General features: G+C 39.7%; 2 protein-coding genes across 2 annotated transcripts; one reads left to right on the top strand and one right to left on the bottom strand.

Annotated features, from left to right (window-relative positions):
* Positions 1-4,059: 4,059 nt before the first annotated feature.
* On the bottom strand, positions 4,060-5,992 carry tssc4 (tumor suppressing subtransferable candidate 4). Its single transcript, XM_008404937.1, has 2 exons — positions 5,886-5,992; positions 4,060-5,266 (listed from the first exon to the last, which is right to left on the bottom strand). Exon 2 carries the CDS (start codon positions 5,233-5,235, stop codon positions 4,393-4,395), a length of 843 nt encoding a protein of 280 aa, XP_008403159.1. The 5' UTR covers positions 5,236-5,266; positions 5,886-5,992; the 3' UTR covers positions 4,060-4,392.
* Positions 5,993-6,197: 205 nt separating this feature from the next.
* shcbp1 (SHC SH2-domain binding protein 1) lies at positions 6,198-14,189 on the top strand. The gene is made up of 13 exons (XM_008404938.1): positions 6,198-6,481; positions 8,057-8,242; positions 8,317-8,432; positions 8,520-8,728; positions 8,799-8,894; positions 9,367-9,597; positions 9,678-9,855; positions 10,869-10,989; positions 11,658-11,789; positions 12,201-12,319; positions 12,459-12,545; positions 13,323-13,461; positions 13,552-14,189. Exons 1-13 carry the CDS (start codon positions 6,337-6,339, stop codon positions 13,848-13,850), a joined length of 2,058 nt encoding a protein of 685 aa, XP_008403160.1. The 5' UTR covers positions 6,198-6,336; the 3' UTR covers positions 13,851-14,189.
* The last annotated feature ends 138 nt before the right edge of the window (positions 14,190-14,327 follow it).

The raw sequence follows: 14,327 nt of genomic DNA, 5'->3' as shown, positions 1-14,327 counted from the left end.
AAACAAAAGATTGTAGTAAACAACGTGTCCGTCCAAAATTAAAGTCACCACATGGATTTAGCAAACCAAATACTGTAAGGGGGAACCTCCAATTAGATATAAATGCTTTTTTTTTTTTTTTTTGTCAAAATATCTCAATGCCTATTTCTGAAATAGGCATTATCACATGCCATGCTGCTGATACCTATACCTATTTCTGAAATAGGCATGTGCACATTGATCATTTTGTCTTAATTCAAAGAAAAAAAAAGTTTTCTGCATCAGTATACTCATGTTTTGTAAGAGTCAGACAGTTACAGACATGACATGAATTACTTTTCATATAAAAAACAGTTTACCACTGCTGTGTAGAGAAAGAGCTAGCAACCCTGTGTCTTATCAGCCACTCCTATAAAGCAGCCTCCATGAGCTTCAGGTTAACTGCTGCAAATAAGCCCGGATGTAGCTGTAAGCTCAAGATTTCAAAAACTTTGGAGGGAAAAGTAATTAGAGATATCAACAAGATCCCTGAGTCATTGCCAAGATGATTGCTGTTCAGCTGGCCTCTTGTGGATTTGATATGACAAGGAAGACATTGTGAGAGCTCTTCATCATGGAGGACTTGAAGGTTATCATCCAAGAAAAACTCCATTGCTGAAACAACAGCTCATCAGTGCTTGACTAAAGTTTGTCCATAAACATTTGAAACATGGCGATGTGTTCTGGAAAACTGTTCTTTGGTCTGATGAGACTAGTATCAAGCTCTTTGAGCACAAAGAGGGAGGGAGCAATCCATCCATCCATCCATTTTCTTGTCCCTCAGTGGGGTCGGGAGGGTTGCTGGTGCCCATCTCCAGCTCATGTTCCGGGTGAGAGGCGGGGTACACCCTGGACAGGTCGCCAGTCTGTAGCAGGGCGAGGGAGCAACCTTCACCTCTAAAACTAGTTAAACACAGAAAACCTTGTGGTGGGACAATCATGTTGTGTGACTGTTTTGCTGCTTCTGGAACTGGGAACCTCATTTGTGTTCATGGGTTTATAAAAATGGGTCGTGTGTTGGAATTTTAAAGAATTTTATAGTCTGCTGCAAGTCTCACTTTACCTGTTTTTTTTTTTGTTTGGTTGTTTTTTTTTTTTAGCAAGATTATGACCCAAAGCACATCTTCAGGTTAGTCACAAACCTATTAGACATGAAAATCAGAGTGCAGATCTCAATCCAGTTAAGATGTGAGGGTTCAGGAAATTGCTAAAAGGCTTTATTCTGTTCTAGCCTAAAAACGTCAATACTTATACTCTACAAACTAGATTATTCCACACTAAAAGCTGAATACTTGAAATCCAGTTTATAATTTGTGAAATTCTTATTTAACATTAATTATACTTCCAACAAAATGTTTTCTCAGAGTCAGAGAACTTTAACTTGTGTACATATGTTAATGCCTGATGTGAGGTTGTATTACAATAAATTCTATCAAGGCAACACATGCATTGAAAGTCTCTTCAATGCTAACGCTCTTATCCATGGTAATGAACAGCAGGGAAAGTAGGTAATCCAGTGGGTGATCATCCCCTGCATGCTAAAAACCAGCATGTTCAAAGCTAACTCAAGTGAGCAGTCTCCTCATAATTTACCAGTGCTGGCCCATCAGTTACCGGTGAAGTCTAACTTGGAGGGGGTTTTTTAATCATAGCATAATTAATAACTACCCAAATTGGTCATTTTCAATAACCAGAAAAATTACAAGGAAAAGATTTAAAAGGAACTATACATTAAATAAAAAGCCAGAAAGCCAGAGCACTGCAATGTGTAAATAAGCTTGGCTTCTTTATCACAACAAAGCAGGCTACATGTCTTTATGCAGACTACTATAGTTTTATAAATAGTTACAGTATAAAACAAATATGTCACTTTAAAAGCTCTTTCAGCAAATGTTTACACTGAGGCAGATCCTGGACTGTCAAGAGCAGAATATCCCTCCCTTTTACAGCTTTTGTAATAAACTCAACAAATAAGGAAAAGGGAAGTGATATGAATCCCAGTCATATGCAAACATTAGACAGAAACAGATACATTGTGGAACACAGCTGTTATTCTGACACTTAATTCTTCTTCAGCATATAGATGATGTACTTTATTATTGAAACCTTTGTCTGGATTTTTACATGGAAATATTAACTTTTCTCATAGATATTAAAAAATGAACAGGGGCATTAAACACACAAGTAAGGAAAATTTGAACAAAGTTCCCCTTCTATAGGAGATTCTTTGTAACAGAATAAAACTAAATTACCACAATAAGTTTCTTACACACTATTTTTCTCAACTTTGCCCAGATAGTAAATATTTACCCTCCTTTGTGGATTTTTTTTCCAGCTGCCCTGAAAACTGCAGTGATCAAACCACTTTTGAAGAAACCTAATGTAAACTGATCAATAATTACAAGATCAAACCCATTCTAAAAGATCTGGCATTGAATATTTAAAGTTTATGAAAAAAAAATGGCTTCGCTTGTACCGTCCGGTCACCTTTTAGACTCTTATGAAGCACTGAGACTTTACTATAGAATCAGCAGTGATTGATCTAGAACCTCATTCTTGGTATCACTCCATCTCAGTGCTGAATTTGAAACAGTCTTGACATACAAATGTATCTCTAGAAATTAGAATATATTGTTTTTTTGTTTGTTTTAGTAATTTAGTCACTAATTTCAGAAAGTGTTCCATTATTCAAACATTAAAATGTTTCAAGGCTTTCTTTCTTGTCATTTTGATGATTATAACTCATACATAACAAAAACCCTTAATTGAAAAAAAAAATATAACATTACATAACATTTAAATAAAAAAGGATATTTAAATAGAAATATCAGGCTGTCAGGCTATATTTGTTCAGTTGGTTGGGCCTGCAACAACCAAGTTAGACATGTGCATCACTTCTTTTTTTAAAGTACCTGTCATATTCATTAAATTAAAAAATGTTAATTTCAATTCATCTTGTTTGAGTAAAAGTACCTTTTAAAAAGAACAACAGGTATTAAACATATTTTTAATTAAGCCCACACTTCTGTAATAAAATGTTTTTGGTCTAATTTTTAAATGTGTTTTTATTATTAGCCATAAGTAAAATAAAACATCAACAGAAATAAATGCTGGAAAACAGTCTGTGTATAATTGATCTATATAATGTGTTTCACCTAGTGATGTATTTACTGAATTAAATGTCAGTAATAAAAAACTGACTCGATCATAACACGTTTCATCATATCAGCCTCAGTGGATGACTGAGGGATGAAGAACTATGACACTGATGCTTCCATCTTCTGCATGTTTGTCTCCTGATCCATTTTAAAATTAATCTTGTATTCATCCTCACTGATGCTGCACAGCCAAGTATGTCTGTCTTTCCACTCACATTTCTATCTCTGGAAGCGGTTTTAGTGGAGTATCAGGTGGACATTTAAAAGGCAGGTGTTGAGAGCAGCTCACCCTAGGTGTGAGGAATCTGCCCATCCATGAGAGGGAGTTCATTTAACAAATGCCTTGTAACAACAGTAATAACCAAACTTGTTTTCCCACTATTGCTGAAGAAAGAATCAGAGAACTCACTTATGACAATGTAATATAGAGGTACCCTGTCTAAGAAGGACTGTTAGCGCAACTTCATCTTGTAAAATTAAGACTTAAGACTCTAAGTCTTAATTTAGAGTATAAAATGAAGTAGTTCTTGAGTTGCCTAGTTACACTGATGATAAGCTGATAACTCTCAGTTAACTGAGCATTGAAGAAGCCTCTCAAACATTTTCACTGGAAGCATTCTGGGCAATCTGTGGGGGGAAAGCTCATATGCTGACAGGAGATGTGAATGATTTTTAAAACCTGTGAGGCAACATGACTGTAAACTACGTCTGGCAGCAGTTCTGGTGTTGATACCTGATACCTTACATTCTATGTGATCTTAACTGTAGTGCTAAAACACCATTCTACTAAATCTGGGCTCTATTTTAGATACTTACATTTTTTTATTCTCAAACTTGAACTGAGTTGTTGTACACTAAACAGATTTTCTTCTTAAAACACAACTTGAGGTGTATGAAACTTTTATTCTACTTTGAAAAAAAAAAACATTTTAAATCTTTTTTCTAAGTACTAGGACTAGGACAGGTCAAATCTGGTTGGAATTAATCTACACCAATTACAGATGCTTAAAACAATGAAGTTTCTTAACGCTTTACTTCATTTGTAAAAACAAGAAATGAGGATTCTTAGTTTTCCTCTAAATAATGTAAAATCCTCTCATGAATCCATCATGCATGTTCCACCCAAGAAATGAATGGATGAAATGGAAGTTCTGTGCAGAGGGAGTACTGCTGTCTGACAGGTCAGAAAGCCTTTAGTATTGCATCCATTCAGGGGTCAGTCCTCTTTTTCTCCAGAATTTCTTCTGTAGTTCTTTGCCGTGGTCTTCCTAAAGGAGGTGAAGTTAACTTTAGACTCGCCTAACTTCTCTTCCAGAGCCACAGGTTCACCCATGCTTTTCTCTTTATTTTTCTTTCCTTGTTTTGATTTTTCTGCCATATCTCCAACCTCCGCTTTTTCTCTGCCTTCATTATCCTCATCTTCCTCAGCCAGGTGACTCAGCTGTAACTCCTTCTCCTTTCCCTGCAGATCAGGTGGCAAATGCACAGCCACCTGCTCTTTCGAGAGCCGCTTTGGTCTTGAGAACATCATCCTCTCCTGGACGTCACACCGAGGATCACTTTTTGTCTCCTGATGCAGACCAGACAGGAACTGATGAGCTGCTCTCCTGTTATCTTGATCACTGCTCTCAGCCACATCCTCCAGGCTGTAGCGTGTCCAACGCTCGGGGTGCACCAGATAGTCTGGGACGCCTCTCTTCTTCTGTGGTATGGGAGAAGTGGAAGGAGGATGGCTCGTCTTCCTGCTTTCTGCTGAGTTCCCTTTGTTCCGCGGGGTGACAGAGCGCTTCTCTACACTGTCCAGGCAGTCAAAGATGCTGCGGCTGCGGAATGAGAAGCCTGAACTCGCTCCGCTCAGGCTGAAAGAACTCTGCGCTGCGGGAGCAGAAGGTGAAGCAGAGGTCATCACCTCCCCGTCTTCATCGCTGTGATCCAGCTCTGGGTCAAACGGAGCCTCTCTTGGTGCTTCTTCAGGCTCAGATTCATCGCTGGCTGAGAGCTCTAACACATCATCATCATCCTCGTGGTCTCTGATGTTTCTGTGATCAGACATCTTCATAACATCACTGAGACCCGACTGAACAAGAAACCTGATGGGGACAGGAGAGAGAGTTAAAACAGCTGATAAATAAAAACAGAAATAAAAACATGTACTGTACATTTTCCAACAGTGGTCCATTTTATGTCAACACCAAACTATTATGGGCCAAACATTGAACACCAAACATAGAACAAATATTAATTTCTAATCTCTCTAACATAGTTTCAAAACGTTAAATAAAATTTTAAATATAGATTTTTCTTATTTGTCCACAAATTAGTTGTTCTTAAAAGCAGTTTAGTTCTAACATATTTTTATATAATTGAAACGCTAAGAGGCAAAAAGATAAATTAGCAGAACCTACAGGCTATGTTTTTTTTCTCAACTCTGAAATGTCAGAATTTTCCATACAGTCAATATAGAATTGGCGCGATACATATCATTGCTACACTGTTTAATAATCACAGTTTAAGCAGCGACCGCATCCTGGACCAAAATAAACAACCGCTGTGTATAATACAGTTACAGCTTCAATTCAGTACATGGTGCGGGGAGAACAGCTAGCATATTAATGCTAACACATTTAGCAATTTATTCCCACCATTTGGACCCACAGAATGCAAACCTTGATTCTTACATGACAATAAAATTATTTTGCAACATTTTACCTGACTGCTGGCTGTAGGATCAGTAGCCAAAGAGGCTAACATTCACAGTCAGTGCGCTACATCAAACCAGGAAGAAAAATAGATCCACCAGAAGCACGTGACTTCAAACTTTTGACACCGGAGATTAACTTCCGGGTGTATTTTTGTTGTTATAAAATATTTTAATAGTATTATGTTTTTCTTGGTATAACAAAAAAAACATATATATTTTTCTTTTTGTGTGTATGTTCTACGTTTTTAAAATGGAGAAGAAATGTGTATGCATATGTGCATTGTGCGCATGCTCGGTGTTATGAGTTACGATTGGCTCGGGTTCCGGATTGGCAGAGAGAACTCTGACCGGGATATTTTGAAAGCAGCAGGGTGGATGCTACTGGTAGTTTCGTGTTTGTAAATCAGGAAATACTTGAACACCTTTAAGAACTGCATTAGACGGGTTTTTAGCGCATCCATGGAGCAGGAAAACCAGGAAACGGCGTGTATAGTCAGTGACATGTCGGACATGGTGGTGGTTGATTTGCACTCTGCCGTTAAAGCTGAAGAAACAGAGGAAAGTCTTCCTGGAGCGGGGCACAGCCAGTTGGATATAACCCAAGGTCTGTGGAAAGCTTTCACTGTTTTTTTCAGACAATAAAGTGGTTAAATTCACTTAGGTACAATCCTCTGCTGTATAAATGACTAAAGGCGAGTAGTGCTAAGCTAATAGCAGCTAGATAGATTGGGTCATGTTACCTGGCATCATAACTGAGTCAACGTAACTTATCGTGTCTTGACGGTTAAATTAGTCTTTGTGTGTTTTTATGTTTGTATCTTTGAGACTTTACCTGATTTACTTGGCATTATACTGACACTCAAAATGCCTCTGTCACAAGGACAAACTGTACTGTTCCCTGTGGCCCTGGTGCTTTATGTTATAAACTCTGAATCTGCCTCCAATATGAATCAGAAAACAGCTGTGTCCACTGTTTTAAGAAAAAGCATTAGCTTATCTTGAATGGCCAATGTTTAAAGTGGGTTGTCACAGAGAGCAGAGGAATTATTTTCACACATTTAAGATCCATCGGCGGAAATCGGATTAATAGTAAAACCTGAGCGACTCATAGTGTTGACAGCTTTGAGAAGTAATATATGAAAAGGAAAAAGTACAATAAAAATATAGAAAAGGAAGATAAATAAAACAAAAGGAAAATATGAAATCTAGCAGTAGGATTTGCACATTACATGGGTTATTGCACGTCATGTGATCTATTCCACATTCAGTAATGTTGACTGTCAGGTTGTTTTTGTCCTCTTGTACATCTTATGCCCCCCTGCACCCCCCAGGCCCCACCATCATGCCATTTAGGACTAAGCAGTTTCTGAGTCTGTTTGTTCTGGATTTGGGGAGGAGCAAATCCAGTGTGACGGTGTATAGAGGTGCCTAGCAATGTCCACGATGACAAACAGTTCAACTGTCCTCTCCTCTAACACTGTAGGGTAAAAGTGACTATATTTGAGCTTTTTAGAATGTTATTCCCTCATCAAAAACAAACTTGGATTGCCACTTTGATTCTTTCATGCATGTTTGAGAAATCCGCTAATTTCCCCTGATAGCCATTTGTGGAAACAGGCACCACCTGTTTCCACAAAGCTCCTTCATGGAGCTGCAGTCTCCAATCCCAGTTTCCGACCCCCTCTGTGAGGGGTGGGGGGTGCTCCTCCAGACTAGCAGCAGCAGCAATTAGCAAACACATGGTGGAACTGCACATCTTCTGAGCTCATTATATTGGCTACAAAGCTTCCTAAGAACACCTGTAATCATCTCATTTGAGGAGCATTGTTGCAATGATGAGCTGAAGGGCAGTGCTGGAAAGAGTAGAGGTCAATTTCAAGCCAGCAAATTGCAAAGTCTAAATTATTTAAGTCATATTGATATGAGTGTGAAACATGAACTTAGAATCTTATCTCAATGTTTTGTGGTAGCATAGTGATGATCATAAAGATTAAAGATGTATATGGATGGTTGATTGATGTTAAGTTGCTTATGTGAATTGACTTTTGAGAGAAGGGAATGAAGAGTATTTTTCTTCAAAATACTCTTCATTCTGTTTTCATGTGACATGCTCATTTTAAGTTATAAATAAACAAATGAATTAAATGAAAATGAAATGAATGTGATTCGCCCTCCACAGCCCTGAGTCTAAATGAGGACAGTGGAGAGGACAGTGGCACAGATCATTTCAGCAGTGAGAAATCGGGGACTCGGCTGCAGAGATGTGAGCAACACAGAGGTGGAAGCTCCAGTCTGCCCGACACCTTCCAGACCGGCAGCCTGCTGTTCTACGAGAGGTTTAAGGCATATCAGGACTACATGCTGGGTAACTCTGACACCACCACAGTCTAGTCGCCATGTTTCTTAGTTATTTAATGCCACATGTTTGTTGGTGTGCAGGAGACTGTAAACCCTCAGAGGTGAAGGCATTCACAGCAGACTACCTGGACAAGGCGATGGAGCCGTGTGACTGGTTGGCTCTGTGGAGCACTGATGTCTTTGATGTGGTGGTGGAGGTAGGAGTAGCTCATTTAGACAGCTAAATGAGCCATCTAAATGAGCTGCTAACAGTCATGTTGGTGGGATTCTGTTGGTGAGTTCAGGTGGGAGATCTGGACCTGAACGACCTCAAGGCGTGTGTGAAGCTGGTGCTGCCTCTGCAGTATGAAATCAGAAGCTGCGAGATCACAGAGGAATCTTTTAATTCTCTGCTGGAGGCGACTCAGCACAAAGTTCCCCTGCTGGAGCTGCAGGTGCTCTACAATGAGTCAGGGGACTTTGACCAGACGGCGCTCACTCTTGAGCACTTAAGGTAGGGTGCTCTGAATTGGACCTGACTGATGTACTGCAGAACAATTCTAAGAGTCTTCTCATGTTTGCAGGTTTTTCTACAAACACATCTGGAGGCAGTGGGATGAAGAGGATGAGAACGATGACTTTGACTACTTTGTTCGTTGTGTGGAGCCTCGTCTCAGACTGTAAGCAGAACTTGAACTTCTGGAATGTGAAGGTTGATGCTCAGACTGGACAATTGACTGAAAAACATATCCCGATATAAGCATTCCATATAAGTCAACATGGATAATTAGTTTTATTTTTTTAATATTTGAAATATACCCCCAAACTGGTGATGTGATCTTTCCTGTTTTAGCCACAGTTTTCAGTTTTATGAGGCACCATGGCAAAACAAGAAACTGCTACCATGTATGTTGATCAACAGGTTGTTGCCAGGTAACCAAGGAGTGAGTGAGTTAGTAAGTTGATGCCACCAACTTTGCTTAGCTGGTCATTCCTAGCTTTTCTTCTGCTCAGAATGCTGTGTGGTTTTGGATTGGAGTTCAGTGAAATTATGAAAACTTCTATCAGACATATTGATATTGATCACATATACTGTATATTTTGTTATTGATTTGTTGTCCAGCCCTAGTTGATGCTGATGTCCTCTTGCAGCTACTATGACATCCTGGAAGACAGAGTCCCAGCTGGCCTGGTGGCAGAGTACCAGTCCCTGCTGCAGAGCTGCTCCCAGTGCTTCCAGCAGTTTTCAGAGCTGCGTGGCGGACTGAGCGCCGATTCAGACTCAGAGATAGACAATGTGTCCATGGTGGAGGGCCTGAAGCTCTACGACCAGCTGGAAACATTTAAACGCAAACTGCAGATCATCGAGAACCCCCTGCTGAGGTGTGTCCCTCACTGTCCCTGGCTGTCTCTCTTTCTCACTCGTACACAACAAACCCTGACCTCCTTCTGCACCTGTTCAGGTATGTGTTGGCCTACAAAGGCAGCTCCAGGCGGCAGTGTGTGCAGAGTCGTGGACTTAGAGCGTCCGGTGTGAAGGTGGTTCACGTGGTAACGGCCAGCTGCAACACCATCCAGCTGCAGTCTCTCCTCACTGCACGCCTCCTGCCGCTCAGCTCCTCTGATGACACAGAGATCCAGGTGAGAGCACACACATGCTGACAGCACAGCAGGGTCAGCTGCTGTGGTTGAAACACTGGAAGTTTAGAAAGGTTGACCCAGCTCACTTCTGATTGGACCATTTAAATCAACTTCTTCACTCATTCTGCTGTAGATTAGCTGTGGTTGGGATTAGACCTGCAGCTAACAATTATTTTAGCAGTTGATTTTAATGATTAATCAGATTTAATTAAATCTCATTCCGCAGATTTTTAAATTTAACCACTTAAGTAATTTTATACAATAATAGGAATACAATAACCCTTAAATGTCACTCGAAAACACTTACCTGCAAGTCTTTAGGTCCATGTAGACAGTAGTTTCCTTATTACATGTAAGGAATTTTAAAAATGGCAGTTAAATAACTAATTTAATTAATTTTAAATAAAACAGGAAACATTTCATTGCCTAAAATCCAATAACAGCTTTTCTTCTAACATCAACATGAGAAAAGCTCTGTCCTTTCTGCTGGACTGAACGTCAGTATAGTGTGGCTGATCTGGTGAGAGTTTTTGGATTAACGGATTAATAATTATATTGCAAAAGATGCTTAACAGATTTTTTTCAGATGCTAAAACTTCCACTTAATGAGTTTTGGCTTAAGGTTTGAAGAAGATTTGGCTTAATTACAGAGTATCTTCTTTCTTTAGCTAACGTCCTTTTTAAGATGATTATTTCAGTGGTCGATTCATCATCATTAATCTGATGAATCATTTTAGCCCTCTCTGAGGTCATTATTTTGATGAGTTGGTCCCACGTTTTAGCTTTTGAGCAAATCAGCCCACTTTTGAATGTAGAATGCTTTGTTTACAGATTAGTTTATGGCCAATAGAAAGGCCAAAGCAAAGCCCATATCATCAACCCTCCATCTCTGTGCTAAACAGTTTGTGCTGATATCCTCATATCAGCACAAATATCATTGTGCACACACGCACACAAATACACATGAAGGCAGTCTATCCGCTTCAGGAGGATGAACCGTTTGATGTTTGCAGTTCCATAGAGATCCAGTGTCAGCCGTGGATTCCTGTCATCAGGGTGACATGGTCATCATTCTTCCAGGAACTTACAGAGTCAGCAGCTCCATTTTCATACCAGACTCCATCACTGTTGAAGGTAAGAAAACGCATTGTGTGGTTGGAAAAGCACTTTTTAGACGATTGTTTCCTTAAGAAGATCCAGCTCCTTGTTGATGTGAACACTGATGTTCTGAGAAATGCTGTTAGGAAATTTAAATATAACACTGAACAATAACGCTTGATGTAGCTTAGAATAGAGTTAGAACGAATAGATCTGCCCTCATGGATTGGGCACATTTTCAACACTACCTGATTTAGAATTTTTCAATATTGGGATTGATACAGATATGATATTGGATCATATATATTGTTTTAGAACCCAACCCACAGCATTCTCCCTGTCCTGCTGCTGTGTTTGTTGGTCCTCATGTTGCTGTCTGTTCAATAATGTTCTGTATCAAACCTCACAGGTTTGTTAGACACACATGTGGCCGTTAAAAATTAGAGGTGATTTCTGAAGACTGTTGGTTTCACAAGATATTATGTATTGGCATCAGTGTAAAGGGATTAGAGGACATAAATGAACTGTATCTTTCAGTTTGCTTCCACTGTGTTGTTGGAATGTGACCAAATGTGAAGAGGTTCCACTGGTTGGCATTAAATGTGTGAACTTGCAGCAGGAAGACCGCTGCCAGAGTCTCCTGAGACATGTTGAACATTCAGAGGAATGCTGGGTGTTAACAGATCTCTTGGTTTGTGTACCAGGCTTTGGATTCCCTGATGAAGTTGTGATTGAAAACCAACACAAAGGCGACTCATTTGTGGAGTCCACAGGAGCCGATGTCAGAGTGTCCAACATCAAGTTCATCCAGCATGATGCTGTTGAAGGCATTCTGTGTGAGTAGGTCATATTCAAGCTACCACTTCATTCAGTCCAGTTTGTTTAAGATTATAGATAATCTTGGAACCTCTCCAGCAGATGACCTGATTAATTTGCCAGCTAATAGATATTAGCTAATCCACCTAACATTAGCTGATTACTCGTCCAGTGTAAATAGTAGCACTGCAAATAAAAAATATGCAATATCTTTCATATTACAAGCATTAAACTATTTCTATTATTTGGATTTTAATAATGCTTAGTAATCTGTCAGCATTGTTCTTCAATTAGCCTGATTGATCATTTTCTGCAGAACAAACATCAAAACTAAAAAAATGGATTTTCCATCAGCAGTAATCTGACGTGTCATTTACCCGGACCCCTGTGATGTTTAAAGTGCTGAATCTTCCTTGTCGATTGATGACCAGGTGTACGTCAGGGCACTCTGAACATGGAGAACTGTGTGCTGCAGTGTGACACTACCGGCGTGATTGTGCAGACATCTGCCCGCTTCACCATGAACATGTGTGACCTGTATGGCTCCAAGGTTCGGACAGCACACACCAATCACACAGGAAGGCCCCCTGCTCCTACTTGTTAAACAGAAAGCTTCCATGTCACAAACTCTGTCTTTTGCTGTTTGATGATTGGCTGATCTTGATGATGTCAGTCATGTGTCTGTGCAGGGGGCAGGTGTTGAGATTTATCCTGGCAGCATTTCCAGTCTGGTCAGTAATGGCATCCATCACTGTAAGGACGGAGTCCTGATCAAGGTGAGGCGCCACGACTCCTGCCGACTTTCAGCCTAAAAAAAAAATTATAAAAAAAAAATCCTGCAACCTGTTGAAATGTGCTGTTAATAGTTTTTACAGCTTGTGTTGACCAAAGTGTGTGTGTGTGTGTGTGTGTGTGTGTGTGTGTGTGTGTGTGTGTGTGTGTGTGTGTGTGTGCGTGCGTGTGTGTCAGCACGCACACACACATTATTAATAAGAAATTATTAATAATTTCTTATTAATAATGGTTGATTATTAATAAGAAAAAGAAATTGGCACATTCGGCAGATTTTTTGTTTAACCATTTAAGTATTTTATGCAGTATTAGAAATGCATTAAAATATGCATCTAAACAATCTTTTATAAAAAAAATAATAAAGAATACATATCTCCTAAAATGTAGCAGCAGATTTTCATTACTGAACATTTCATTTGTAGCAAAGGATGCATCTGCAGCTAAAGCTAAAATCCTTCTAACCTTAAATGTCTAACAGATGTAAGGTTTATATTTTTTGGATTAACTCATTAATGAATAGCAAAAGGTGCTCTTGAGTCCTGGGTACAACAGATAGTTATTTCAGTTTTAGGTCAGGTAATATTGCTGCATTTTCCAGAAGGTGGCACTATTTCACGTGATCGCTTATTTCTGAGGCGTTTGTTATTCTACGTCAGGCTGATAGGTTTTCTTTTTGTAACACTGAATCTCTGCTTTCTAATGTAAATTTTTCTTTTCAAAAGTATGATCCATATAATGTGTGTGCGTGTGTGTACATGCAGGACTTTGCCAATGAGCTGGATGGGATGCCATCCATCACCATGGAAAACAATGTCATTCACAACAATGAGGACTATGGTGTGATTCTGGTTAAACCGGGTACTGGAGAGGAGCAGAGGGTCCAGTCCTGTGAGGGTGAAGGTCAGCAGCTCTCATTGTGCCTGATGCTCTGATGGTTGTCTTGGTAGAATCAGTAGTTAGCTCATCTGTAGTTCTTCTGTTTGTCCCCAGAAGACCCAGCGGTGCAAAGCGCTGACGACCAGCAGGAGCAGGAGGCTCCTCCAGAGCTGCCAGCAGCAAAGTCAGACTCTGCTGCCTCCCAGCTGGAGTTGGCGGGGACCAACAGCAGCGACGGCGATGCTGCTGCCATCAGCAGGAAGTGGCAGTTCGGTCGTCAGTTGAGTAGAAGCAAGGAAGTGTCCTGCAGCCGAGCGGTCCAGGATCTGATGGAGCACCAGATCTTTGTTTCTGTTCAGGAGAATCAGTTCAAATGGAATGGAAAAGGCGACTTTGGAATCTTTTTCTACTGACTTTATCTCTGGCTGATTAAGTCTAGGAAGTTTATTTGCTGTTTAGTTCTTATTCCCGTTTATTGGCGTTACTGCATTGATCACAGTTGGTTATATTCTGATTTGAAAAGACCACGGGAAAATTGTTTTCTTGGAGGTATTGCTACAATGTGTTCTCAGTACTAATTTTGTTTGACTTTGCACAAATCTTTTAATCTAAATTAATCCTTTCGGGCTCCTTATCAGCATGAGGATATGCTGATGAAGCTTAATGGATTATTATTTTCAAATCAACTTGTCATGTTGATGGTAGTTATGGTATTTTGACCTTTAATAAATAAAAACTATTTAGAAAAGGAACTTTTTGTGCTAAGTAGCTACGTACTGATGGCTTCAGAAACTTTTATGGTGAAAAGTATTCACACAGTTTGAATATATACACACACTAACATAACACGGTAAGCCCACAAAGGTCAGTGTATTTTATTGGGATTTTAT

The sequence above is a fragment of the Poecilia reticulata genome, linkage group LG3, assembly GCF_000633615.1.
Source record: "Poecilia reticulata strain Guanapo linkage group LG3, Guppy_female_1.0+MT, whole genome shotgun sequence".
NCBI classification, from domain to species: domain Eukaryota; kingdom Metazoa; phylum Chordata; class Actinopteri; order Cyprinodontiformes; family Poeciliidae; genus Poecilia; species Poecilia reticulata.
The sequence above is the reverse complement of the archived record's forward strand: the minus strand, read 5'-3'. Positions and strand labels throughout refer to the sequence as shown.